This window comes from Plecotus auritus (genome assembly GCF_963455305.1).
Source record: "Plecotus auritus genome assembly, chromosome: 5".
NCBI lineage: Eukaryota > Metazoa > Chordata > Mammalia > Chiroptera > Vespertilionidae > Plecotus > Plecotus auritus.
This window is the reverse complement of record NC_137776.1, coordinates 170,198,080-170,223,927: the sequence shown is the minus strand read 5'-3', so window position 1 is coordinate 170,223,927 and position 25,848 is coordinate 170,198,080. Positions and strand designations below refer to the sequence as shown.

General features: G+C 52.9%; 1 protein-coding gene across 11 annotated transcripts in view; it reads left to right on the top strand.

Annotated features, from left to right (window-relative positions):
• The window catches only part of DAB2IP (DAB2 interacting protein), a 180,792-nt gene that overhangs the window by 99,898 nt on the left and 55,046 nt on the right, over positions 1-25,848 (top strand). For 8 of the 11 annotated variants that reach the window (XM_080667705.1, XM_080667704.1, XM_080667702.1 and 5 more), the window contains exon 3: positions 4,225-4,373. The exons of 1 other annotated variant lie outside the window; for it this stretch is intronic. In XM_080667705.1, coding sequence (XP_080523831.1) covers positions 4,225-4,373 — 149 coding nt within the window. Of the gene's footprint in view, positions 1-4,224; positions 4,374-6,121; positions 6,190-6,602; positions 6,621-25,848 lie in introns of those variants that run through there. 2 more of the 11 variants (XM_080667696.1, XM_080667698.1) reach the window with 2 other exon arrangements.

Below are 25,848 nucleotides of genomic sequence, written 5' to 3'. Positions count from 1 at the left end.
CGGCAGGACTTCCAAATGGGCAGCGGGCATTCACAGCTGTCGGCACCCAAACACCGTGTTGGACTGGGGGTGGGGGGGCATGGCACCAGGCAGCAGCCTTGTGCAAAAGCCCCTGGGGCCTGAGTTGACCTCAGTCAGTGACACAGCTGTCTGAGAAGCACAGGGAACTCGGCTGTGTTAGTGGAGGCAGAGCTCCTCACCTGGGGAGGGCGGTGGCTCGGTTCCCGCGGACTGTGTGGGACTGCACGGGCTCCGCGCTGAGCTGGAGACATCAGTGCTGCTCTAGTGAATGGGAGCTGAGGCTGCCACCTGAGCAGCCCGCCCCAGCTCTTTGTATCTCCAGAGTCTCTGTGAGGTTCCTTTAAAAAAACCACAAAAAACAGCGCTTGTTTAAAAAAGTTCAAAACTACCAAACTGGATGATGGCCTGTAACTCCAGCCTCACTTTGCAAGCATGCTCGTTCCTTTACTAGGCATGACATCAGGCTGCCAGGCCACGATCAAGCTCCTCAGATTGACAGACAGACTTCCACCTGTGGTGGTCACATACCTTCGCAGAGCAAAAATCGGTGGTTGTACTAGAGCCACAGGATTTTAGTAGTTTATGTGTGCCACAAGGGGAAGAAGGTTGAAAATCACTGCACTAGAGGCAACATCAGTGATGATGATGATGATGATAATAATAATAATAATAATAATAAAGCTGGCAACTACTATGTTTAGTTGCTTAATAGTTTCCATTTTACTGGTGATCTCTTATCTCATTTAATCCTTCCCACCCTATAGATGTCATTAGCCCATTTTATAGATAGGGACACAGGCTCAGAGAGCTCTAGTAATTTGCACGCCCCCACTCGCCCCTCCACTCAGCCCTCGCTTATCAGAATTAAGATTTGAACACAAGTGGTGGGAGAGGACTTGTGCTGGGTGTGATCATCAGGGCCATCTTATATAGGATCTGCCTCCTGGAGAAGGTGGGATAAAGTCAGGCTCCTCGGTTGTGGAAAGAGGGGTCCAGAGCTTTATCTGTCCTTCTTAAGCCTCACTGCAGTCCCCACCCATTTCACAGAGAAGTGAGGGCATTGCCGGCCATCCCCCAGCCAGGGGGCCTGGGGAGCCTGAGTTGAGCCCAGTTTGCCTTCCTCCAGCTCCTAGCAGGCTCTGTTGCAGTCCTAGAACCTGTTACACTTAAAGAAGGAACATGATTTTCCCACTGCCCCTCACTAAAGGTTGACTTGGGTCTAGAACAAGATTTTCTGTCTGGAAGACCGCCAGTCTCTCTTCCTGAGTTCAGGGCTGCAGCTGCCTCCAGAAATAATGTCTGGGGACCTGCCCATGAAGGGACAGGAGAAAAGGCTCAGCTTCCTTCGTGCAGGACTGAGTGAGGGACCACCTTTGGCCCTCCAGCCCATGAAGAGGTCAGTAAGCAAGCTGTGAGGCTGGCCAGAGCAGGGAACTGGACTAATCTTTGACTAGCCTTGCTGTGTGACCTTGGTGCCTCATTCACCCTCGTAATGCGTTCTTTTGGATCTGAGTCCTTTTTAGCGGTGGCTTTCTGGGGTGGTGAGCATTTGTTAAGCCTGCCATAGGCAGGGACATGAGCTGAGTCCTCTGGGGGACACAAGGTTAGACATGTGCAGTGTGGTGGGAGTGAATGGGGGTCCTCCCCATTCTCCTAAAGAATCACTCTCCCCATGATCTGAGCTCTCTGGTTTCTTAATCTGTACATTGCTCACCTAGTGCTCATGGCCATCTTGGTCACTGTGTCTGACACATAGTGGGCTTTTATAAATGGTGAATGAGTGACTGTCACAGAGAGTTTGAGTCCCTAAGGTCATGGTCAGTTGGGAGGCTGCTTGTCAGAGGAGCATTAAGTGTCACCTTAGGAAAGGTGGGGAGAGGAAGTGACACATGTCTCACTCAATCTCCTAGGAGGGAGAAAAAAATTTTTTTTCACTAAAAATGTGGGTAAAGCTGTCAGTATTGCTACATAATAAGCAACATAAATCGTGAAACATGTCTTGTGGTTCTTTGTGCCACATGAGTGTAAAAATTGTGAAATTTCCATCAGTGTAGAAAATAAAAAACAAGAAAAAATACAAACCCATTGGGGGAACTTGCTTGACAACAACACCTGTTCGAGAAGAACCCATCCAAGTTAACCAGGTGCATCTCCCCTCCCCCCATACCTGACAAGAGGCCAAGATTTGGAGAGTCCAGAGCTTGTGTGAAGGTGTGGGTTTCTGTCTTCATGCTGTGTTTCCCAGAGGGTCTAACGTCCCCTGATCTGCCACCATTTGTGGTTACCTCTGCATTGGGCATTGCCCTCTGGGTGACCCCTCCTGATTAGGGTCCCCCCTGCAACTAACACCTAAGAGATGCCTGGTGAATTGCAGCTGGTTAGAGCATCTTCATGGGTAGGTCCTCTGAGCTGCAGAGGTGAGAGGCATTTGGAGTCCATGGCCTGAGAAGCCTTCTGGATGAGGTGGCATTTCAATTGGGCCTTGTAGGATGTGCAGAATTCTGACAGGTAGCCACAGGGATAGGTCTTCCATGGATGTGAGAGATTGAGAGGGAGGGAAAATTAAGGGGAGAAAGGAAAAGGAAAGCTTGAAGAGGGTGGGCAGAAGAGGGGATCCTGTGGGAAAAGCTCTGGCTTTAGGTTGGCCTGGAAGCTGTGTGTCCTTGGGAAAGTCATTTTACTTCTCTGAGCAAGGTTTACCTTCTTCATTTCCCCCCCCACCCCCCCCCTGTGTGGGTGATGAGATGATGTGTACAACCAAGGTCAAAACCTTGTTATGTCCAGGGTGCTGGGGCCATAGAGAGGGGCAGATCCAGCACAGGGCATGACCTATAGCAAATGTCTACCTTTTCCCCTGGACCAGAGAGAGCCCCTAAAACTACCCTCTATTATGTGATGGATAAAATGTGATGTTCAGATCATGTACAAATAAGTTAATATCCCATTCACCTGGAATTGAGGATAGGGTGGTGAAACCCCGAAGCCCTCTCAGATAAATTCTTCCTCGGAGAACCTCCCCCAACCCCCAGTTTTCCTCCCCTTCCAGCATCTTGTGTGTTTCAAGTTCAGAACACCCCAGGCTGTGGCCACTTGAGGCTCCAAATCTACCCATTCCCTTATAAAGGGAGCGCTGGTTCAGCCTGCATTTCAATATTGAACTCCTGTCTCCCGATTGGGCTAGGTCCTAGCCGCTAGGAGTTCTTGGGGCTGGAGGTGGGATTAAGCTCTGTCCTGAGTCCAGGGAAATCTGGTAGATGGAGGAATGGCTTGAATGCCCTCCCCCCAGCTGAGGTCTGCCATACTCCTCCCAGGAGCAGACCCCTCTCCACCATGGGTCATGCATGAATGGGCCCAGGCAGCTGTCCCTCTAACAAAGGCCCCGAAATCCCTGGGACCTGGCTCCAAATCTTGAAGCATGCAATGGAGATACTCAGCAAATCCTCAGCCCCTTGGCTCTCCCTGAGCTAGGCACTAGGGACCCTGAACCCAAGGTGATTGCCCCGGCTGGGATACTATGTCTCCAGCAAAGGGCTACACCCTGAGGGCCAGTGATGGTTATCCACGGAAGGAAGGGCACCCAGGTTAAGGGTCCAGGTGGCCAGGGTAGCCTGCTGGCCCCTGGAGGACATCACACCTGCTCTCAGAGCCTTAGTTTCCCCCATCTGTATAACCAGAATTGTGTGGAGGAAGGCACTTTGTTAATCTGGAAAGGTGTAGGAGGCGTGGATTTTTCAAGGTGGGTGGGGGGTGTGACCTCGTTCCCTGTAGAGGTGAGGAGACCGGGGTCGCTCAAGCCCCCCGGGGGTGGTCCCCGCCCCTCCGCAGCCCCGCCCCCTCGTTCCCTGTCGCTGGCGCCCGGGGGGCTCGGGCAGCCTCGGCCACGGCCGGCGCGATTCGGCTCCGCGTCGCCATGGCAACAGTGGCTTAGGGGCGGGGGCGATGTGGCGCGCTGGGCTGGGCTAGGTTGGGCCGGGCGGGCGGCGCGGGGTGGGCTGGGCCTCGCTGCGCGGGCCGGGCCGTCGGCGCTCGGTCGGCGGGCGGGCGGCGCGGGCTGCGAGCTGCTGGGGCCGAGCCCGAGCCCGCGCCCGCCCTCGGCCGCGCGGCCGCCCGAGCCGGGGCGCGGGTCCCGCGCGGGTCCCGGGCCCAACGCCGTCGCCGCGCTAACCCCGCCTCCCCTTCCCCTTCTTGTCGCCCCGCGCGCAGGGCTTCCTCAGCCGCCGCCTCAAGGGCTCCATCAAGCGCACCAAGAGCCAGCCCAAGCTGGACCGCAACCACAGCTTCCGCCACATCCTGCCGGGATTCCGGAGCGCCGCCGCCGCCGCCGCTGCCTCCTCCGCCGCGGACAATGAGAGGTGAGCCCGCCGCCGCCGCCCGACCCGGCCTCCTCGCGCCGCCGCCCCGGGATGCGCCCCGGAGGGCGCGGGGACAAAGCGGGAGCCAGCGCTGGAGCGCGCTGAAAGCGGGAGGGTGCGCCACGCCGCCCTCCGGCAACTTGTGGGGCCACCACGGACTGGGGGGTACGACGGATGGACCCTTCTCTTACCCCCCTGAGGCCGGGCAGGAAGTGCCCTCGGCGAGAAGTCCTGCCTCGCCTTGCCGAGGTGGGCATTGTTTCCCGGGCGCTGCAATGCCCGGAGCTGGGGACAGAAGTGGTGCCTCCATCCACAGGACTCACCCTCCCTGCCTCTGGAGCCCCTGGGTGTCCGATACAAAAGGCATTTTCTGCTGGGTTTTGCTGAAACCCAGTGGTGAGGAAAAGGGTGAACATCTGGCGGGGAGGAGCAGGGGGCTGGGCCGCTTAGGGGGCACATCTGCTCTAAGTAGGGCGCACGCTCTTCTGGGGGTTGGGGTGGGCAGAGCGGCAGTGCCGGGGTCCTGAGCTCAAGGCATCGCCGGAGGCTGTTGAAGAAGGGCCTTAGCGTCTCCAGTCTGGGCAGCTGCTTCCCTTCCTTACCTCTCCACTCCCAGGGGTGTCTCCTGTTCCCTGTTTCCTTTTCCTGGGCGAGCCAGGAGCAGGGTGTGGAAATTCCAGGGGGAGGTGGCTTTTGGGCCCGAGGAGGAGAGGGAGGAGGTAGTTCAGCCTGCCTGGAGTCACCGGGAGCTGAGCAGGCTTCAGCTCGCAAGGGCAAGCCATCCTGTCCGCCTGTAGGGGCACTGGGCAGGCACAGTCGTCCCTCGGGGCCCAGGTCACACTCCTTGAGCCCTGCCAGCCACCGCACCTTTCCACTTGGGCACAGGTACAGTGATGGATTCTAGTGCCAGTTAGAACGTGTCCCTCCCTGCTCAGCTAGTGGAGGTGAAAGAACGGGCAGGCACCATTCAGCCCCACGTCTCAGGCCGCTGGCATCTGCCTTAATAGGGCTGTGCCTTGTGTGTGATCAGCGAGTTGGCGAGTAGGGGAGGCACGAGAGGAATGAAAATGTGTTTCTGCTCCCCTTTAGTTCCAGCAAGGAAAGGAGTACAAGTTATAGCCCAACTCCTGCCCAAGGTTGAGTGACTTTAACTGACCCCTAGCATCTTTCCGGAGAGTAGCCCCAGTAGAATTACTAGACCTTTAATTTCTACCAGCCAGAGAGCTGCTCTTCCCAGGGCATCCTGCCGCTGCCTGCAGCTAGTTTCCTGCCCCAGCTGCCAAGCCTAGCCCGAGGCGGGACCCTCAGCCTTTCTCTGATGGCCCTGGTGCCCCAGGGGACCAGGCGTGCCGTGGCAGGCAGATGCAGCCAGGCCAGAGCTCAGTGCTGGGTGCAGCCACTGCGTCTTTGAAAATCTCGCTTCCCATCTTTGTTATTGTCTCGGAGTCAGGCCACCGGGTTTGCTGCCTTCCTCCCTACGCCCGGCCCCGCCTCCGGCTCTCTCCCTCAGGAACATGCCTTTCTCTGCGCTTTCCTTGGCAGGGGTCAGGACCCTCTGCACCCGCATGCGGGGGCTTGTGTACGTACCCCGTTTTGTGTGCATGTGTTGATTGTCGGGAAGCAGGAGAGACAGCAGGCAGTCCGGCCTCTGAGTGTGTCTGCCCTCCCGGGAGCAGACAGCGTGCATGCCATGTTTACCTCCTTCCCGTGGAGAGCCTGCACCGAGAAGCTGGTGAACGCTTGGCCGGCAGCCCTGGCTGGAGGTTGGGGCATGGCTGAGATGCCCTCGAGCAGGTCCTGCCCAGTGTGGCCTCAGGTCAGCATTGCCTAATGCTGGAGGGGCTCGGAGTGGGGGCTTGGAAGTGAATCTGTTTAAGCCCATTTCTAGAAATGGTGGTAAACAGTAGTGGTTGGAGCAGAATGGCAATGGCAGTGGTGTGGAATTGTCTTATTAATTTTCTATAAACAAAATCTGGCTTGGTGGCTTCTCTGGCACAGGAGATTTCCTACGGACAGGCAGAGAGACTGAGTTTGAAATCTCTCTTCCCAGCCTTGGAGCTGAAACAGGCTTGGCTAGGACTGGGGTCTTGTTTTGCTGCTTTGGTTAGAAATAGACTCATTGGCTGCTGCTGGAATGGATGGGCAGATATTTCTCTGGGGCACCCCCTGGAGTCGTCCTATTTGGATTTGAATGAGTAAAACCGACTATGGTGACCCAACTCCCGGAAAGCTTTTGGTCAAACCTGGGTGAGTGAGGTACCTCCCTGTACTCTGACTTGGTGTGGTTGTGCTGTTGAAGGCTGGGAGGGCAGAAAGGCTGCCTTTGGCTTGGTTTAGGAACAAGGAGGGGGTTGAATTCGGCTTCATGGGACCCCCACTGGGCTGCGGCGCCTTCTGCTGGGGTGGGGGGTGGGGGGAGGGTAAGTGCATAGATGCCAGTCTCAGGGATGTGAATGGGAAGAGGGAAGAGGGTGGGGCTTCTAGGTGACAAGTGTGAGCCCTGTTCCCTGTGGCCTCCCCATGTAGACAGACAGCACAGGGCACTTGGGGGCGGCCACTTGGTTCTGACTTTGGATAAACCTGTCTGCTTTGTGGCTGTTGAAGTGGTTTTGTTGCATGCTGTCTGTGTGCTCTACAAACTGCTGTGTAGGGAAGGTTATTTTTTGCACTGGAATTCTCTTACTTGGAGGATGGAAACCTCCCTGGGCTCCCTGGGAAAGGAATCTGCCCTAGGTGTGGCGACACTGAGGCTGGCTGGTTGGGAGAGAGGGCTGTCTAATTATGAGGCTGGGGTTAGGCCAGCCAGGGCTTGGTGGGCACAGTTGGGTACTGGGGGTCCCTAGGGCTACAGGATAGGTTTGAGCCTTTGAATTTAATCCCCTGAAGTGGCCTGGGAGAGGTTCCCAGCTAGTCTCCAAAATCCCTGGGCCCCTAGACTCTCACTTATTCTTTGGAGGGTTTGAAAATAAGCACCAAGGACAGGTAATCATTTCTCCTGGATAACGGAAATGAATGCTGCTCAGAGGCTTTCCAGGTGAAAGGTGTGCTGGCAAAAGCATTTTTGTTTTGCAGGCTGGAAATGTTGCCGCTTCATTTACAAGGCCATTTTAATGTGGGTAAGAGCGATCCAGGATGTGGTGGTTCTGCCTTCCCAGAAGATAATTTCCGAGTCACTCATTTATTTATTAATGTTCTTGAGTAGCTAGGAGGGTCAGCTGGCAATATTATGCTGTCTTCATCCCTTTTCTCCCTGACACTGTTTCTGGGTGATCCTACCCCCCCCCCCCGTCCCCCCCCGCCCCCCGCCCCCACACACACATGCTGGGATTATGTCCTCTCTGCCTCCCTACCTGTTCCCCTAGGGCCTACACCTATAGTTATTCTGCAGTGACTGTATCCCCCTTCCCATTCTTCCAGTGTAGAGCTTATCGAATAAACGTGGGCAGCCCAGGTGCAGGGATGCAAAGCTGCTGTGTGAGGAGTTAGAGATGGATTATCCCTCCCAGGAATTGAGTTCCCATACCTGAAAGTTATTAATGGTGGGATTCTAGGCAGTGTGAGACTAGGAAGGGAGATACTGGAAGTTTCGGGTGAGGGCTTTCAGGGACCCTCAACTGGCCCTGAGTAGGTAGGAATTGGTTCTGCCACTTGGGGTGAGGTAGTTCTTGGACGGGGAGAGGAAACTTGATGAGGAGCAGAGAAAATGGAAGACAGGATCTGTTTTTCTGCATTAGTGTTGACAGTAGGTGCACGAGGGGCTGGGCATCCAGGCCTGGTTTTTCTTGCCTTCCCTCCTTCCCCTACCATAGACAGTGCCTGTTCTTCTCTGCCTTCCCTTGGGTGACTGTGCCAAATAGACAGTTTCTAGGCATAATGGGAAGTATGCAACTGTTGGATTTGAAGCCAGGCTTTCCTGGAGCAAGTCACTTAACTTTTCTGAGTCTCAGTTTGCACATCTGTAAAATGGGCCTGATGGTAATGTTGGTGGAAACATTTAATCTTAATATATTCAGCACATATTTAATAGGAAGTGTCTGTCCTGTTCAGTGCTATGTCCTGTCTGTGCAACTAACACTGGGTTTGCACATTTCATTTAAGTGTTTCTAAAATTTCAATAAGTAATAAGCATGCAAAAGAGGCTAGACTAGCATATTGCAGGCTTTTCAATAAGTGGTAGTTAATATTGGTTGGGAAAGGTCACCTCATCTTGGTAAGCCTCAGTTTTCTCATCAGCAACATGGGAATAAAAACAAGTAATCCTGAGGTGTTATTTCGAGGTTCAAGGGAGATATCAGATGTTGCCATATCTTGTAAGGTGAAAAGGGCTGTGAAGAGGTCATTGTTACCTTGAACACAAGTAATAGCTGGGCAGAGTGACCCTAGTTCCTCTCTACACCTGGAGAAGCAAACCTCTTCTACTATATGTGTTTTAAAAATCGGTTTTAAAAGTTACATCTAATGTTGGATCATACTTGTTTTTAATCACTTAGGCATTTCGGTTACCTAGCTTTTATTAAAAATAATACTGGTATTTAAATCCTTGAATATTTATCTTTGTCTGCTTCTTGATTGTTTCCTTAGGATAAAGTATTAGAAAATGGAATTATTAAGTCAAAGAATAGATAGAAATGCTTCCCCCTGAAAGCCTATAATAATTTACACTGCCCCAATGATTTTTGAGAGTGCTCGTGAGCACCTGTTTCCTCACACCCTTAAAAACATTTTGGTGTCATCATTAAAACAATCTTTGTTATTTGAACAGGCAGAAAAAAAATGGTACTTCTTTTATTTGCATTTCTTTCCTTGCTAGTGATTGAACATTTTTTTCTGAATTTAATGGCCAGAAGTGCTTTTTCTTTTGAGTCTTGTCTGTTCCTGTCCTTTGCCTTCTGAAAGCCCCTGGCAGGATTCTTGGTTGCTTTGTATGGCCTCCCTCTGCTCTGAGAGGCCCCAGGTAGGTGGATCTTTGTTAAATGGGCCTCTGCCTTCTGAGAGGTATGGCAGGGAATTCATTAATTATCTACAAGGAAGGCTCTCAGCTCTCTCCTCTCTCTCCTCCCCTTCCCCCTGCCTCTTCATAAGGGAATCGGATTTAATTCTTAATCCGATAATTATCATAAGGAGGCCTGGTGTATACACAGCACTTGGAGAGGTCTTCCGCCCTACAGGGTAGGTGGGCAGTGAAAGCACTGTTAGATTCAGGGAAACTGAGGTACACAGAGGCATGGAGGTGGGACTGTCACAGAAGCCAGGCCTTGCCTCGGGACCTGACCACCTGCAGTATTGTATTTGGAGCCCCGTGGGCACCTTTGGCAGCAAGGCTGACCTGAGCCCCACACATGAGCAGGTGATTCTGAGCCTCGTCTCCAGAGAGGGAGGGGGAAGCTACAGAACACGACTCGGACGTAGAGAAGAACCAATTTATTTTTTGCCTTCTCATTTTTATCACCCTCCTTTTATATCTGCAGCTCCCTCGTGTATCTTCCAGAGATCCGAGCTGGGCAATATTTTTAGGAACGGTGGAAATTAGCTAGTGAGAATGTGATCAGCCCCAGGCTGGGGTTTCGAAGACTAGAGAAGCCTTTCTTTGTACTGGCATCTGTAGATATATGTGTGTCTGTGTGTGCACATTTGTGTATGTCTTGCAAGTGCACACCTGCCCTCATGGGTGTTGTGTGTATGCTATATGTAAATACCCTGTACATGCCTGTGCATTTGAAATGAGTAATGACATGTAAAATGTTTGGAATAGTGCTTGGCACTTCATGTTGGGTTGGACCATATGAAGTGGCTGTTTTTGTAGGTCAAATGTGGGCATATGGTTCAATCTAATAAGTGCTCAATAAGTGTTGACTACCATTATTATTATTGTGTCTGTTTATTCTGTGTACATGTGTGTATAGTATGTTCTGTGTTTGAGCTCTCACATGTGCATATCTGTGTGCAGTTTCTGTCTGGGTGTGTGGCTGCTGAGCTGGCCTGTTATGTGACAAACCACCCACCTTCCTTGGGGAGAACCTTCCAGGGCTCAGCATATACCTGGGCCATCAGGACAGCAGCCCTCCCGCTTAATTCCCTTTAGCCTTCAGGTGCCAGCAGAGCCCAGGCTGGGGTGTCAGGCCTGAGGGGTGCTGTGGGGCCCATCACATTCTCCCCAAGTAATTCTGCCTATTTCTAAGCCCCATGTCTGAGGACACGCAAATCGACTCTTTAATGGAATCCCTTTGCAAAATATTACTTGAAGCAGAAAGTTAATTACCAGGCTCTAATGAATGGCTATTTTAGAAGGCCACAGAAGAGATCCTAGGGAGACTGAAAAGGCAAGAAGGAAAACATCCAGCTCCCCTCCGGAGCGCCCAGTGACTCCTTCCCAGGCGGCAGAGCACACTTGGCCTCTCCCAACCTGAGCTGCCGCCCACTCCCTTGTGATTGGCTAAGGGGGAGTGAAAAGCTCCCTCTGCATGAAGATCCTCTGGTGTCCTCTGAGGAGTGGCCTGGGTGCATTTCCACGTTGGGGTGGGCTGTGTGAGGAGCTGTGGATAGCAAGCCTGGACGGAGGCGAGGCTGTACCTCCTTGCCCGCACCCCCTCCCGGGCCTCTGAGGCCTCTGCAGCCAGGTGACACGCCCAAGGCTGTGGGAAGGACAGTCACTGGCCACTCTTCAGTGAAACTGACCCCTCTCCTACTCTTCCAGGGTACTTTGGGCTGCTGCCTACAGACCCCCTGTGCTCTCCCTCCTCCCCGACTGCCCGAGGCACCTTCTGGAAAGGCTAAATCTCTACCGGGGGCCAGCTCCCTCCTCCCTGTGCTCCCCCAGTACTCAGTGTGGAGACATCTGTGATCATGCCTGCCCACCCATCTCAGAGCACTGGCTGAAAGCCCAAGGAGATTATTGTGATAGAAATGATGTGGAAGTTTCCCTTCCTAGCTGGGGGTGGCCTGTGTTCCCTCCCCTCTGAGATAGAGGGCAACTCTATCCTCTGTGGGCATGTGTGGGTATGAGCCTATGGCTGGGCACACAGCCATGGCTCCTCACCCAGTCTTGTCTACAGGCCTCTCCGCCTGCCACCTGGCTGTGCACTTGTAAGAACCTTCCAGGTCCTTGTGAAAGCCACCAGTTGTACACCAGAGGTCCCCTCTGAGCAAGGTGGGTGGTGGGGTGAGGACCCAGGGGAGGGGCAGGGAGATAGGATTCCCCACCTGCAAAGATCCCTGGCAGTCTGCCTGGGAATATCCTGGGCATTGGAAGGGTGGGAGGAAGTGACCTCAAGGCTGGAGGTCAAGCCTGATTCTCAGAGTATGCCAAAAATAGGACTGCCCTGTACCCCCACTTATACCCGCTCAGGAAGCCTGCGAGCACCTGACTCCTAGGGTTGTCCCCTCAAAGACCTCCGCTGATGGCAGCGGCCTGGGTGGGCTGCAGGAACGAGGCTCCTGGGCCAGGCTCTATTCTGTGGGACAACTTTGGAAAAGCCACTGAGCCTCAGTTTTCCCATCTCTCTAGTGGGGCCAGTGGGGCAGGAATTGGCCCAGCTAGATGCTCTGTGGGGTGAGTTACTCCTGTCACAATGATTCCCCACCTCCGTCTTCTAGTGGGCAGCCCCCATGGGAGAGGCCCCTTTTTGACCCTCCCAGCTGGTTCTGGCCACCACCCAGTTAACCCTTGGACCTGCCTGTTGCCCTGACTTTTCTTGCATCCTCTGGACCCTCGTTGGTAGGCCAGACATGATTATGAAAGAGAGCAGTGGGCAGAGCTATAGACACACTCTGGTAGCACAGGCCCTGATTTAATGCGACCGTGTCGTGGCTGGGGTTTCATATGCGGGCAGTGAATTAGTGCGGCGGCTCCCTGTGCCCACTGACTAAGGGGAAGTTAATTTCATGCTCTGTCTTTTTGACATTCGTAATCAAAGCACTGTATTGCAGCTGCAGACTGTTAGCACGTGAAGGATGTGCAAGCCTTAACAATTTCTGTTTCCAGTGAAGGGGATTGATTAATAGATTGTTCACAGCCCCTCCCACTCTGTTCCTGTTTCCCTTCCTGCCTTCTTCCCCCCTTTCCAACTTCCCCGGATCTCATCAGGACACCCAGCCCCGGGATTGACTGACTATAGCCCCACTCTTGTCTTGGAAGCAGAGGGGCTGGCCTCTGAGTAGGACTGACTGGCCAAGCCCAGCCCAGTAGGACTGACCCTTCATCCTCACAAACCAGTATGAAGAGGGATTGCCTGGGACCCCTGATAAAATGCAGGTTCTTGGGCCCCATCCTAGACCTTCTGAATTAGAGTCTGGTGGAGTAATTGAGTTTCCCCACCGTTTGAGAACTGTTGCCCTAAGTTTATTTCTTTTGCAGTGGGGCAGGAACTCTGCCCTAGTTGTGGGCCAGTGACTTGCTTAGGAACTGCCCACGCTGTGTTCTTAATGACTCCTTATGGTGAGAGGTGTTTTTCTTTCCCATTTCACAAATACAGAAACAGAAACTCCAAGAAGGAACGGAACTGGTCCAGAATCACACATTGGGGGACCCATGTCCAGGCAGTCCATTCCCTGCAGGAGTCAGCATGCAGACCCCCATTAGCATGCAGACCCTTCCTTTTTATGGTTGTGGTGCCTTCTTTCAAAAGTTTTTTTTTTAATTTATTGTGGTGACATTGGTTAATAAGATCGTATAAGTTTCAACTGTTCATTTTTATGATACGTGATCTGTGTATTGCGTTGTGTGCCCACAACCCAAAGTCAATTCATCTTCTGTCGCCATATATTTGGCCCCCTCTACCCTTAACTACCCCCACCCCCTTCCCTCTGGTGACCACCATATTGTTGTCTATATCTATGAGTTTTTTGTTTGCTTGTTTTTCTTATTTCTTCATTTGTTGTTTTCAGTTCCACATATGAGTGAAATCATATGGTTCTTATCTTTTTCTGACTTTTTTCACTTAGCATGGTATTCTCAAGGTCCATCCAAGTTGTGGCAAAAGGCAGTTTTTCATCTTATGGCTCAGTAGTATTCCATAGTATGTATGCATCACATCTTCTTTCTCCAGTCATCTATCGAAGGACACTTCAGTAGTTTCCATGTCTTGGCCACTGTGAATAATGCTGCAGTGAACATAGGGGTGCATATATATTTGTGAATAGATGTTTTCTAATTTTTTCAGGTAGACCAGAAGAGTGGTTGCTAGGTCATATGATAACTCTATTCTTAATATTTTGAAGAACCTCCATACTGATTTCCATAGTGGCTGTGCCAGTCTACATTCCCACCAGCAGTGAATGGGTGTAGTGCCTTTTGAAATCAACCTTCCCCATCCTAGAGGAGTGCCCAGGGGCCCCTACTGTGCTCGCCCAGGAAGAAGGTGCCCCGGGTCTCCCAAGTATGCTTGGAGCAGTTAGGTGACCACAGCTTATCAGCTCTGCCAAGAAGAAAAGAGATGTGGGGCCCAGAGAGGTGAAGGGCAGATCTAGATTTGGAACCTTTAGGAGAGGCCCAGAGAGGTGAAGGGCAGATCTAGATTTGGAACCTTTCTGCTAACGCAGTGGTCGGCAAACCCTGGCTCGCGAGCCACATGCGGCTCGTGAGCCATGGTTTGCCGCTCTGTTGACGAATGAGTTTGCCGATCACTGTGCTAACGTCATGTCCAGTGCTTGCCCACCTGTGCCAACAAGGCTCACTCTTCTTGCTGTCTCCCTGGTTCCAGGTGAGGAAACTGAGGTTCAGAGAGGTGGAGTCACTTACCAGGATCGAGAGAGTGACTCTACGGTTGTTCAAGCCCAGGTCCACTGAGTGAAAGCCCGGGGAACAGGACTGGCCAACATTTCGGGGCTGGACCAGGTGCCCTTGACCCCCACCTGGAGAGTGGCCGGCCGGGAGAGGCCAGGTCAGGTGGGCTGGGCTGCCCTCCTAACTGAGGAGGCCAGGTTCCTGCTGAGGGTGTGGGGAGGAGGGTGTCAGGAGGAGAGGAGGAGTCTGGGCCGTGGGGTGTGGAACTAGAATTTGAACTCGTGGCTGCCTTCCTCAAAGCCCTACCCCCACACAGCCGCTTGCTGAGGAGATGTGTCAGTCACTCAGAGCCAGTCCAAGGCCCAACTCCACCCACTGCTTCTCTCTGAGCCTCAATTTCCCCATCTCAACAAAGCACAAACCCAAGACTAATCAGTTGGGAGCCAGCATTCTGGGATTTCTTGAAGGAAAGCAGCTAGCCCAGGGTGCATCCAGTCTTGCCAAGGCTTTGCTGCACCACCTTCAGGTCATGAAGCCCCAGGGCTACTGTAGAATGGAACGGTGGCAGCAGCGTGGGACAGAATGTGTTTCATCTTTGCACTCTTCACACGGCCAGCTTCTCTTGGTGCTGTGATAACCCCGCAGTGCTCTGGAGTGGCCACTCATGGTGGGCCAGGTTCCATGCCCCAGCGCCCTGTTCATTTTCTCATTTCGTCCTTACAACAGCACTAGGAGGATAGAGACTGTTACTGCCCTCATTTTACAGAGAAGATTGAGGCAAGACACAGACTGCACAGTGGGCCCATCATACAGCTCGTAGGTAGCCAAGCTGGGACTCAAACCCAGGTGGTCTGGCTTATTATAGAAAAGCCCACCGTCAACCACGCATCTGTTCAGATGCCCCGTTTCACAGACGACATGCTCTGTCAGTAATAACATCAGTGAACTACCTGCCACATAGAAAATGTCTCCTGTGTGCCAAGCATTGTGTGTTGTATGCATGTCATCTCTGGTCCTCCTGGCTCCTCTCACAGGTGACGAAACTGGCCTGGGAGAGGTGAAATCATTTATTGGGGATTACCCTCAGGATGAATTTAGAATCTAGGTCTCTCTGGGCCCAGGGCCAGGGCCTCTCTAGTGGAATAGCTAACAGGATGAGCACACCCCGTGGGCCAAGCCTGCTCTCAGCACATCACTGGGAGGAACTTACTTCATCCTCACAAAAGCCTGTGTGATACATACACACTGTTGTCATCCCTGGGTTACAGTCAGAAAAGGAGGTGCGTAGCTGGAAAGGCAGACCTAGGATTCGAACCCAAGTAGTCTGGCTCCCAAGTCTGTGCTCTTAACTACTGCACGGTACTGGCCTCTCCCTGTTTTACAGATGAGTAAACTGAGGTCCAACAAGTGAAAGCCACTTGCCCTGAGTCAGACAGCAGGTGAGCGGCAGAGATGGGATTTGTACCTAAATCTTTGCAGAGTGCTTTACTGTCTCCCGCCTGAGGGAACATAACAGCTGTCAGTGGGGTGGAGGAGTGTCCCAGGCCACCCAGAGCACTGCAGGGGCTTCTGTTGCTGAAGTCCTGAGGTGGTAGGGGTGGCGGCGCAGGCAGGCCTTTCTCCCGGTCTCAGTGGGTGCGACCCCCAGGATGTGAGGGTAGGGCTGGCTCGGTGACTGCCCCCTACCTTTGTAATTGATCAGTGATTATAAGTGTCTTTCTCTGTGGGCTGCCCCAGGGTTCTGGGCCCCACATCTCTTTTCTTCTTGGCAGAGCTGATAAGCTGTGGCTGCATTTGAATCTATTGATTTATGATGCCTGGTGAGGTGTGGCAGGTGGAAGAGGTCATGGGTAGGTTACACTGGTTTTGCATAGCACCTCCCTTCCTCTCCAGGTCAACTTGTAGAGGACACTTTCATCATTGCCCAGGAGGGTAAAGAGAAAGAAAGCAGTGATGGGGGCAGGCAGGCATTCCCCCAACCAGCCCAGGCCTTGTCTGGTCCTGACCTGAGGGAGGATGGGAGAGTCTGGTGCTGAGACCTCCAGCAAGACTGGCTGAGGGTCACTGATCATGCAGCCAGGCTCCCTGCTGACAGCCGTCTGTGGACCTGAGATGGCACTGGGCACAGGCGTAACTGTTTGGCCTCGGGGAGGGCGCTGGAGGTAGGTGTGGGGCAGTAGTCATGCCGTGGCCGGGTATTCTGGCCTGCCCATGGTGGTCTCGTCCGGTTGTCCGAGGCATGTGAAGTCCACATGTTTGGCTGTCTATGAGAGTAATGAAAACCTGCTCCAAGGGAGTTCAGATCAAGGGATAATGGAGCTGACAGGGGCCTTAGTGAGCAATCTGTCCAAAGGTTCTCAAACTCGGTTCCTGGAGGCGAGACTAGGTGTTTGCCTCCACAGGTGTGTGAGCATCCTCACTCTAGGGACTCACTCTAGGACCCAGGACATTGAAGGCCCTGAGGGGTCCTGCAGTCTCACCTCGGTTAGTCTGCGGCCTTCTGTTCCCGCACCCTTACTCTCATCCCAGGAGCAGCTGGCAGCATCTGCGGAGCAGTAGTGTTCTGCCAAACATTCTTTGATAAACACTAATTTGAAGTGTTACCTCTCCTTAGAAGGGGCTTCTTAGGAGGCAACTTTGGAAGTATCCCGTGCCTTTAGGACCCACAGGAATAAGTCTTGAGTGATGGCGTTGCTGGCCCAGAAGCAGCTATTGGGATGTGTATCCCCAGGTCCTCAGAACCGTTCCTCAAAGCAGCTACCAGCTCTCCTGTGTGGAGAGTGGGGCCTGGCTTCTGTGGGCCCAGAGCCTGGAGGGGTTTATTTCCCCTTTTGTGGGCTGGGTGGCTCCCGCCTGGCACCCAGCTGCTTGGACTCTGGGCATCTCCATCCCCCACTGGACTCCTGTGGAAGACAGCAATCGGGCAGAGGCTGCCCACTGATTTGCATAATTGCACTGTCCCCTGAATAATTAATAAAGCTCTGTCCTTGCTGGGAGCAATGTCTGCACCATTATGGGTGGGTTTGCCAGAGCTCTTCCAGGGAGCTCATGGTTCCCGGACTCCTCGGCCTTTCCTGGCATGAGCCCCCCAGAGAGAAGAGAGGGCACTGGATTGGAGGGGGTGTGTCCATGTCGCTCATACTGGGCGAGACTGGCAGTACAGGCTTCTTTCTTCCAGGACCCTCAAATGGGTCTCGAGCACACAGATGACTTGGGATTCTATTCTTCCGCTTTGTGTGGTTGGTCCCACAAGTTCTTCTATGAAGTGTGATCAACTGGTGTGGAGACTTGGCGTCCTTTTTGGTTAGCCTGGGGAGGCACTGCTGACCCAGCACGTAAGGGCAGTGATGGGCATTTTCAGGCAAAGGCAGGGGAAGGGAGGCATTTCAGCTCGAGGCCTTTCTTCAATCCCTTCAAGTTTTTGGCCTTAGTAAGATCAGAGTAGCCTGGAAGTGACTCCTATTCGAGGTTTCTAAGTCCTTTTTTGTGTCGTTTTGTTGAAGGGAATTTTCTCTCTGGACTAAGGGAGGTTGAGGGCTGGCTATACTCCTGACATGTAGTTGACATTGGGAGAGGTCCTAGTCTCTTCAAGCCAGGGTTGTACTTGAAAGGTCTTGCTGTCTTTACTACCTCCCCTAGTCACTGTCCAAAGTGCCCATAGGACTGTTTCTCAAACTAAGTTCTACAGAACTCCACATTCTTGCAGACATTAATGGGTGGGTGCTTGGGATAAGAGGATTCCATAGTCCAAACAGGTGAGGAAAGCAACTAATGAACCAAAACAAGTTAAGTTTCTTCAATGCTTGACTCCTAGGAGCCTTTAATATGTTAGTGTGCATCTGGGTGTGTAGGAGGATGTATAGGATGCTCTGCTTTCCATCCACACAGACTGTCCAGGGTCTGCTTGCACATCTCCTGAGATGGGGAGGTGCCCAGGCCATTGCTTGACAGTGCCCACCCTTGGAAACCTTCCTCTTTGTTGAGTTTCTCTAGCCAGCATTTATGTGGCACTTTATCATTTACCACTTGGCCCTCCTACTAGTTGGGGAGGTGGCAGGGCAGGGATCATCCATTTTATAGATAAAGAAACTGAGGCTCAGAGAGGGTAATTATCTCACCCAAAGACACATAGATGGTGGTAGAGTTGGCAGTTAAACCAATGTCTTTACTTTGGCCACCAAAAAACCATTTATTCCTTGCCCTGCTGGTGTGGCTCAGTGGTTGAGCATCAACTTATGAACCTGGAAGTCATGGTTTGATTCCCGGTTGGGGCACGTGCTTGGGGCATGTGGGGCATGTGGGGCATGTGGGAGGTGGCCGACTGGTGACTCTTTCTCATCATTGATGTTTCTGTTTCCCTCTCTCTTCCTCTCTGAAATCAATTAAAAAAAATATATATATATATCTGATAAAAGAGTAACGTGCTAATTGACCATACCTTCGTCACGCCCACCAGCCAATCAGGAGTGAGTATGCAAATTAACCCAACAAAGATGGTGGGTTAATTTGCATACACGGGCACCGAGTGGCCGGGGGTGGGGCGGAATGCTTGTATCGTTACCATAGAGATGACGCAGGTGTTCCGCACCACCCCAGCCGCTCCGGGCCTCTGGGCAGCGTGGGAAGGCGGAAAGGTGGCTCCGGCCAGAGGGAAGGCGGTGCCAGCAGCCAGGGGAAGGAATGCCCATTCTTGCATGAATCTTCATGCATCGGGCCTCTAGTATATATATAAAGAAACCATTTACTCTCTGGGTAAAGGTCAATATGTTGGCTGGCCTTGGTCCTTCAGACTTTGGGGACCTACAGCTCCCATCCCAGCTTGCTTAGGGTAAGTTTCTGGGGGTAGGAAGTAGGCAAGCTAAAACCCTGTTTAATAATAGCTCAGCTGCAACGCCTGGTTTCAGAGCCATACACAGATAATGGGCATAAAACTATCAGATGTCCTGCTCATCAAACCATTCCTGACTCACCCTTTTCTTCTGCCCTCTCTTTTCATAGGGTGGGTAGGCTCTTGTCTTGTGGGGAGGAGGAGGGCAGAGGGTGTCCAGCTGCTGTGTCTTTCTGCAGGCCTTTCTGAGAGCCATGCCCAGGCCTGGTGGGTGGCAAGGACAGCCTGTTTACAGAAGGTAGGCTCAGAGGTTGCACTTAGGCTGAGCGGTGACTTCAGGACCTCCACCAACTGCTTTATGTCTCAGGAGTCTCCTTGGGTCACATCATCAAAGGCACCGACTGCATTGCCCCCAAGTGACACATTTACCTTGATCCCTAATGAACAGAATTCTTCCGTTGACACATGGATCTGGCACCCTAATTTCCTTTGTGATCTGGGCCAGTCACCTACTCTCTGAACCTTTGTCTCCTCATCTTTAAAATGGGTGTGATACAAAGACCTTGTATGCGTATATGCATAACCCATGGACACAGACAATAGGGTAGTGAAGGCCTGGGGTGGAGGTGGAGGGACAGGGGCGAGCTGGAGGGAGTCAATGGGGGAAAAAAGGGGACTTATGTAATATTTTCAACAATAAAGATTAAAAAAACAAAAACAACAAAAACATGGGTATGTCAATGGTGTTGACGTCTTAGGGCTCTGAGGTCACATGGGATCATATGTCACATGATCATTTTATCATATCACATGTGCATACACACACTCTCACATTTGCACGTATCATGCTTTTGAGCTTCTGTTTGAGACCCCAGAGTCCTGCTAGCACATCTGGCCCAGCCCTCACAGGGTCCACCCCATCATGTAGCAGGAGACAGCCCAAGACAGGCATGAAAGATGTTTGCGCGAACATTTCTCCCACTTAGAAAATCGATACTCTGTGGTCTGCCTAATTGCTCTGTTGCTGCTAAATGAGTCATTATGGAGGGAAAATAGCAAATGCATTGTGAGATTAATGGGAGAAAATAGTTGGCAAATGACTTTGACTTGCTTCTGAAACTCCAAGAAGGTGTTACTATGAGAAATCTGGAGAACCACGTGAGGCTGAGTCCCAGGAAGCAGCTAGTGGCATTGAGAGGCTCCAGAGGTGCCGGAAGGTCTGGGAGGGCCCTTTCAGGGCACTGACTTGAATGTCGAAGGGGCTGGAAGTGGGAGTTCTTATGCGGTCAAGTTTGGAGCCAGCGATGGGACAGGGAGCTCAATGGCCTACTCCTGAGGAGATGGTCCACTCTTGCCAGGCACGATGCTAGTGTGGAGGGTGCAGGCTGGAATGAATCATCCCACAGGTAAATTGCAGTTGAGGCACATGTCCTGAAGGCACTGAGAGCCCAGAACTGGAGGGTTTGATGTGTGGGGGTGGCGGGGACAGCTTCCTTGAGGAAAAGAGGAATGAGCTGAGCTCTCAGGGAAGAGCCTTCTAAGCAGTTGGAAGAGCTTGTGCAGACCCAATGGGGCTGGGAGTGAGGGGCTAAAAGAAGGTCCCTGTGATCTTAACCCTACAGCAATCCTAAGAAGTAGATACTTCCTCACTTTACAGGTGAGGAAACCCAAGCTGAAGTTGGTTAAAAGACTTGCCCAAGATCATATAGCCTTTATGTGGCAGAGTCTGGATTTGAACCCAGGCCTGTGGAGCTCCAAGCTGAGGTGCATGCCCACCTGCTTCAGGGAGCTGGCCTTGGCACCTGCCGCCCTGCGGGAGTCTCTGCAGCCAGTGTCGGGGACCTCACTCCTGTAGGTCTGGGCTCCGCAGAGGGCTGCCTAAGAATCTCCTAATCTGGGGAGGCATAGGACTCGAGGTGGGGTGGGGGTTGCCAACCCAAAGCCAGGCCTCTCTGCCTTATTGGGATTTTGCTTCCTCTTCAAGGCAACAAAACTTGGGTAATTTTCTGATGATCAAAACACATATTGACTAATGACTCCTCTTTGAAAAAGCTCTGTTAATAGCACATTTCTCCGATGAAGTGGGTTGATTTATTCCCTGCAGAGGTGGGTGGAGGTGGCCAGTTGAAGGCACTTAGAGACCTGTGGACTTTCAAGGGTTTTAGGAAGTTCAGCAGCAGATGGGGAGCCACCAAGCATTCCTGTGGGCACTGGGAAGGAGGCATTGGGGGCATCAGAGGTCATCCCATCTGTCTTGGTTCTTGGATATAGCTGAGTGTCATGGTGCCATGGCAACCTGGCAGAAAGAATCCAGAGCCCTACCCAGGAGTCCAATTCGCAGGTCTAGGGGTGGCCCCAGAGACTGTACTCATGACAAGCCCCTGTGTGATTCTCAGACCCACTCAAGCATTGAGACCTCCAGCTAGCAGTTCTGAATACCCCCTCTCTGGAAGGATCCCATGCCTCCAGGGGTGGCGGTGCGGGTGGGGGTGCCAGGTTATCAGGCTGCAGAGTAACCTTGGGACTGGATATACCACTGCCTGCTCCAGCCTGGGAATCCAGGCCTGACCGTGCCTCCTGGGACACTGGTAGGGCAGAGCCAGGTGGGCAGCTGAGCTCCAGACGAGGCAGGAACTCAGGAACTGGCCTGGGGTTCTTTGCTACTGCTGTTGGCTGAGAGCCAGTTTAAAACCCAACTCAAATCTGATTGGCTCTGCCCTGCCCCTGTTGAGAGGCTGAGTGTTTGTTTGGTCTGGTTGAAGAGCCCTCGCTGAGGGCCCTTTGTCCTGCTCAGATTTCACTTCCAAAAGAAATCTGCTTAGTTCTTCAGATAAACAGCAGGGAATCCCCTATGGGGTTCCAGGGAGATCTGGGCTGGCCCTGGCCCTGAAGGTATAGAGGGTCCAGCCCGCCCCAGCACTTCTGAGGCTCCCAGAGGGGGACACTGGTGGCATCCTGGAGTTGGTGCCCTGAGGTCAGCTTTCTGGTCTTGTTTCTGCTTCTCCCAGAGCCAGTTCCTCCTTCAGAGAGAAAGCCAGGCATGTCAGACCCACTCACAGCTCTGACACCAGCCACCACAACAGCTCCGGCTCTGGGTACCAAATCGTGGGTATCCTCGTAGGCAGACCTTGTCCCCCTGTGGTGGCAGACTCAGGCCACATGACATATGAGCCCAGGCATATGTGAGGCCGAAGGGGCTGGGCCAAGACTTATTCCACACTCATTCCTCCACCTGGGCTATGGATGAATTCCAGAGTCTTCCATCCCTCAGTTTCTACCCCAACAGGGGCACCCTGGGACCTGCTTGTTTTCACAGATGCCCTGTTCGCAGGTAGACAGCAGGCTGTCCCCTTAGCTTGGTTCCGTGCCTTCCATTGGTCTTTGACCAACCTGGGGTGCTCACCAAAAAGCCTGGTGGTTCGCCACCATACATTTCTGATTTGTCATTCCCGCTTTCTCTCCCTCCCAGGTCAAGGCGGCTGCTTAGCTCTTGTCATGTTCCTCGTAACATGTAGCCTCTGACTGTTAGCAGTGGGTGGGACTCTTGCCTCTGCCCCCAGCTACCAGTTAGAGTTTCAGTGAAGACTGCCCTGTGCACACGTGGTTTAGGAACTCTCAGAGAGACAGTCCACGGCCTCTCCAAAGCCAGGGCAGCCCCCCACTCTGTCCTTCCACCCTGGAGAAGCACCTTGCACCGTAGGTTCACTCCCAGGCAATGCCACAGTTTTTCCCTGCGGGAACTGCCAATCTCTTTCGTGGCTTGGGGGACAGGGTCTTCCCTTGAGTGATGGTTCTCGGGCAAACAGAATTCTGGACCCCAAGAGGCTACTTGCAAAGGGTTGGCTTCCTGAGTTTGCTGACTCTTAGGGCAGGTTCAGACAGGATGGCGATGCCCTATGGTCTTTTTATCTGGTCACGTCTGAAGCCACTCATTGCACAGTGGAAACATATTTCTAAATGAGAGGAAACACTGCATCCTATCTAGTGCAGTTGTTCAGAAAACTATTTAATGGGCTTGCCGTAGCTACCCCTGGTGCGCTCGAGTCCCGATCAGGGCCCCTGCAAATCTGACCTTGGGTAGGTTCACTTAATGTTTCACACATGTTTATTACAGTGTCAGTCATTTGCCTTAATATGTTTCAGAGTGGTCAGCATACAACTTAGCAATACCCAGGGCTTTCTGAACTAACATCACCCTCTGCCTGGAGTTGTTCCAGCTGCTGTGTCTGACCCTGCCCTGTGGCAGCCAGGTGCTGGGCACTGAGAGGAGGCCTGGGTGAGAGTCCAGTCAGGGTCCTGCCTTCCATGGGTCATTCTCATCGTAGCTGCACCCACCCTCCATCATCTTCTCTCCTCTCCCCTTCTAGTCCCGTGGCTGCCTGTGCCGCAGGTCCAGGCCCCTCCTTGGAGGGGCAGGTACCATTCAGGAGTGAGCATCCTACAAGATGAGCCTGGCTTGTTGGAACTCCTGGCCCAGAAGCCTCAAGCCCCCAGCCATGGTCCCTGTTAGAATTGTGTGGCGACAGGGACTTGTTTTCAACATGTGAGGCATGCCCCTGCTTTCTGTCTTGATGGCCTTTTGTGCCAGTGGCCCCACTACCAGGCCCCTGACATTTTGTGTTGAGGTTTTGGAAGGGCGAGGCACTCACCCCCGAGCCGGTTGCCCAGACAGAGCAACCAGTTCTAAATCACTCTGCCTGTGAAGGCAGAATCTCTGGGCTGCCCTGGCAACAGCTCCGCACCAGCCTGTCGGTGTGGCCGCTCACAGCCGTGGCTCCTGACTGGCTACACGCCTCCAGCTCCCTCCCCTGCTCGCTCACTCATTACCAGCAGCTTCCTGCATCCTTCAGGCAGAGCGTGCAAAGGAAGTGCAGGGCTGGGGTCCTCGGACTCTCTTGGCATGCACACGCCATGCATGGGTGGGGTCACCCTCACAGGATTTCATCAGTAACATCGGCCTGGCTTGGGCGCCATTCAAGATCAGGCTGCAAGGAAAACGGAACCTGGCTTCCAAGGTCTTAATGAGTCTCTCGGGAGCCCCCAGACTCTCATCCTCACTGCCTTCCCACTCCCCTGAGCAGCCATGCCCTCTTCATCCCTGTTTACTTGCACAGATGCAGCCAGCATGCCCGGGTTCAAATCCCAGCTCTGTGACTTGGGGGAACTTGCTTAACTCTGTAAAATGGGGATATTAGCAATTCCTATCTGGAAGGGCTGTGGAGAGGAATAGATGAGATTTGTAGCTGAGCTTAGCAGAGTGCCTTGAGACAGGTGCAGTGGTACCTCAGCTGTGTGAGCATTACTGTGCGGTAGAGTTCCCTGCCTCATTTTGTTCCGTCTGTCTGAATGCCTCCTTCTCTTCCTCCCGCTCTTCCTACTTTCATCCTGTCTTTCAAGTCCTAGCTCCTGCTTGAAGCCTGTCCCGATCCCACCTCATCCCAGATAGACTTCCCTTTGCTCTGCATTTTCTGTGCTTTATTATGGGGTCTGCTCCCCCGTAGCAAGTGAGGCGGCCTGAGGGCACTTGGTGGGATCTCTGGAGCTGTGGGATCTCAGGGATCCTAGCAGGGTCCCTGGGGCTGTCTTGCTGTCCTGGGTAGAACAAGGCAGTGTCTGGCACTTTCCCAGTCCTCCAGAATCTTGGTGAACCTGGAAATTCCCCCCCACCCCCCATAGAGCACGTGACCGAGCTCATTCATAGGGCTTTAGAATGAGAAGTCATTCACAGGAGAGAAGCTGAGGCCAAGAGTGAGGAAGTGGGCATGAAGATGCGCACTTCCTCCGTGCCAGGCGCTGTCTTTTTTTGAGGATATTTTTTCCCATTGCTTTTCAGACAGCGTGGGAAGGAGGGAGGGGGAGGGAAGGAGGGAGGGAGGGCAGAGAGAGTGAGAGAGAGAGAAACACATTGATGTGAGAGATACATCAACTGGTCGCCTCCCGCACGGGCCCAACCAGCGCAGGGCGTGAACCCACACCCTAGGTCAGTGGTCAGCAAACTGCGGCTCTGTTTACTAATGAGTTTGCCGACCACTGCTAAGGCATTACCCTTACCCAGAAGTTTTGACTTCAGGTTAAAGACATTAGTACATTATTAAAATGTTTTTTAAGTGTTTTTCCCTAAGGCAGTGGTCGGCAAACTCATTAGTCAGCAGAGCGGCAAACCGTGGCTCTCGAGCCACATGTGGCTCGCGAACTGCAGTTTGCCGACCACTGCCCTAGGTACATGTCCTTGACTGGGAATCGAACCTGCTCCTCTCAGTGTGCTGCTCGGCGTGCTAACCATTTAGCAACACCAGCCAGAGTGATGCTTTATCTCTTAAAACCTCACTGTTCCCCAAGTAGGTGTGCGGGTCATTGCCAGTGTATATAAAAGGCATGGCAAGGGTCTGGCCACACAGGTGCTATGTCACTGCTAGTTCCCCAGCACTCATGTCCAGATGCACACAGCACAGATGTGTGTGTGCACATGGGCACCTTCACAGAACTGGGTTGCTCACCAAGGCTGACAACTCTCTTTAAATGAGGCTGATGGGAAATGGGTGGAGTGGCAGGCACCTTACAGCTGGGCAGCCCCAACTCTGGCCTCGGTAGCCCGGCAGCCAGGAGGTGGGGCTCTTGTATGGCATGGGTCCCTTGCTCCCACCTTGCAGAGCCCAGGGTATGCTGTGGGCCTCGCAGCATTTGTTTCCTTACTTCCTGGCAGTTCTCACAGTCTGACATTGAAGGATAGACCCCCTGTGCACAAGGCCCAGGCCTTCATTCTGGGCCTCTGGCCCCTTCCATGCAGCCTGGCTCAGCGCAAGGACCCAATAAACGTTTGCACCATGAGGGATACAGTGAGCCCCAACGATGCGGGTGCGGGTGCTACGCCAAGGGCGGGAGTAATTAACTTTGGTGGCACTTTACAACCAACAGAGCTCCTCCCA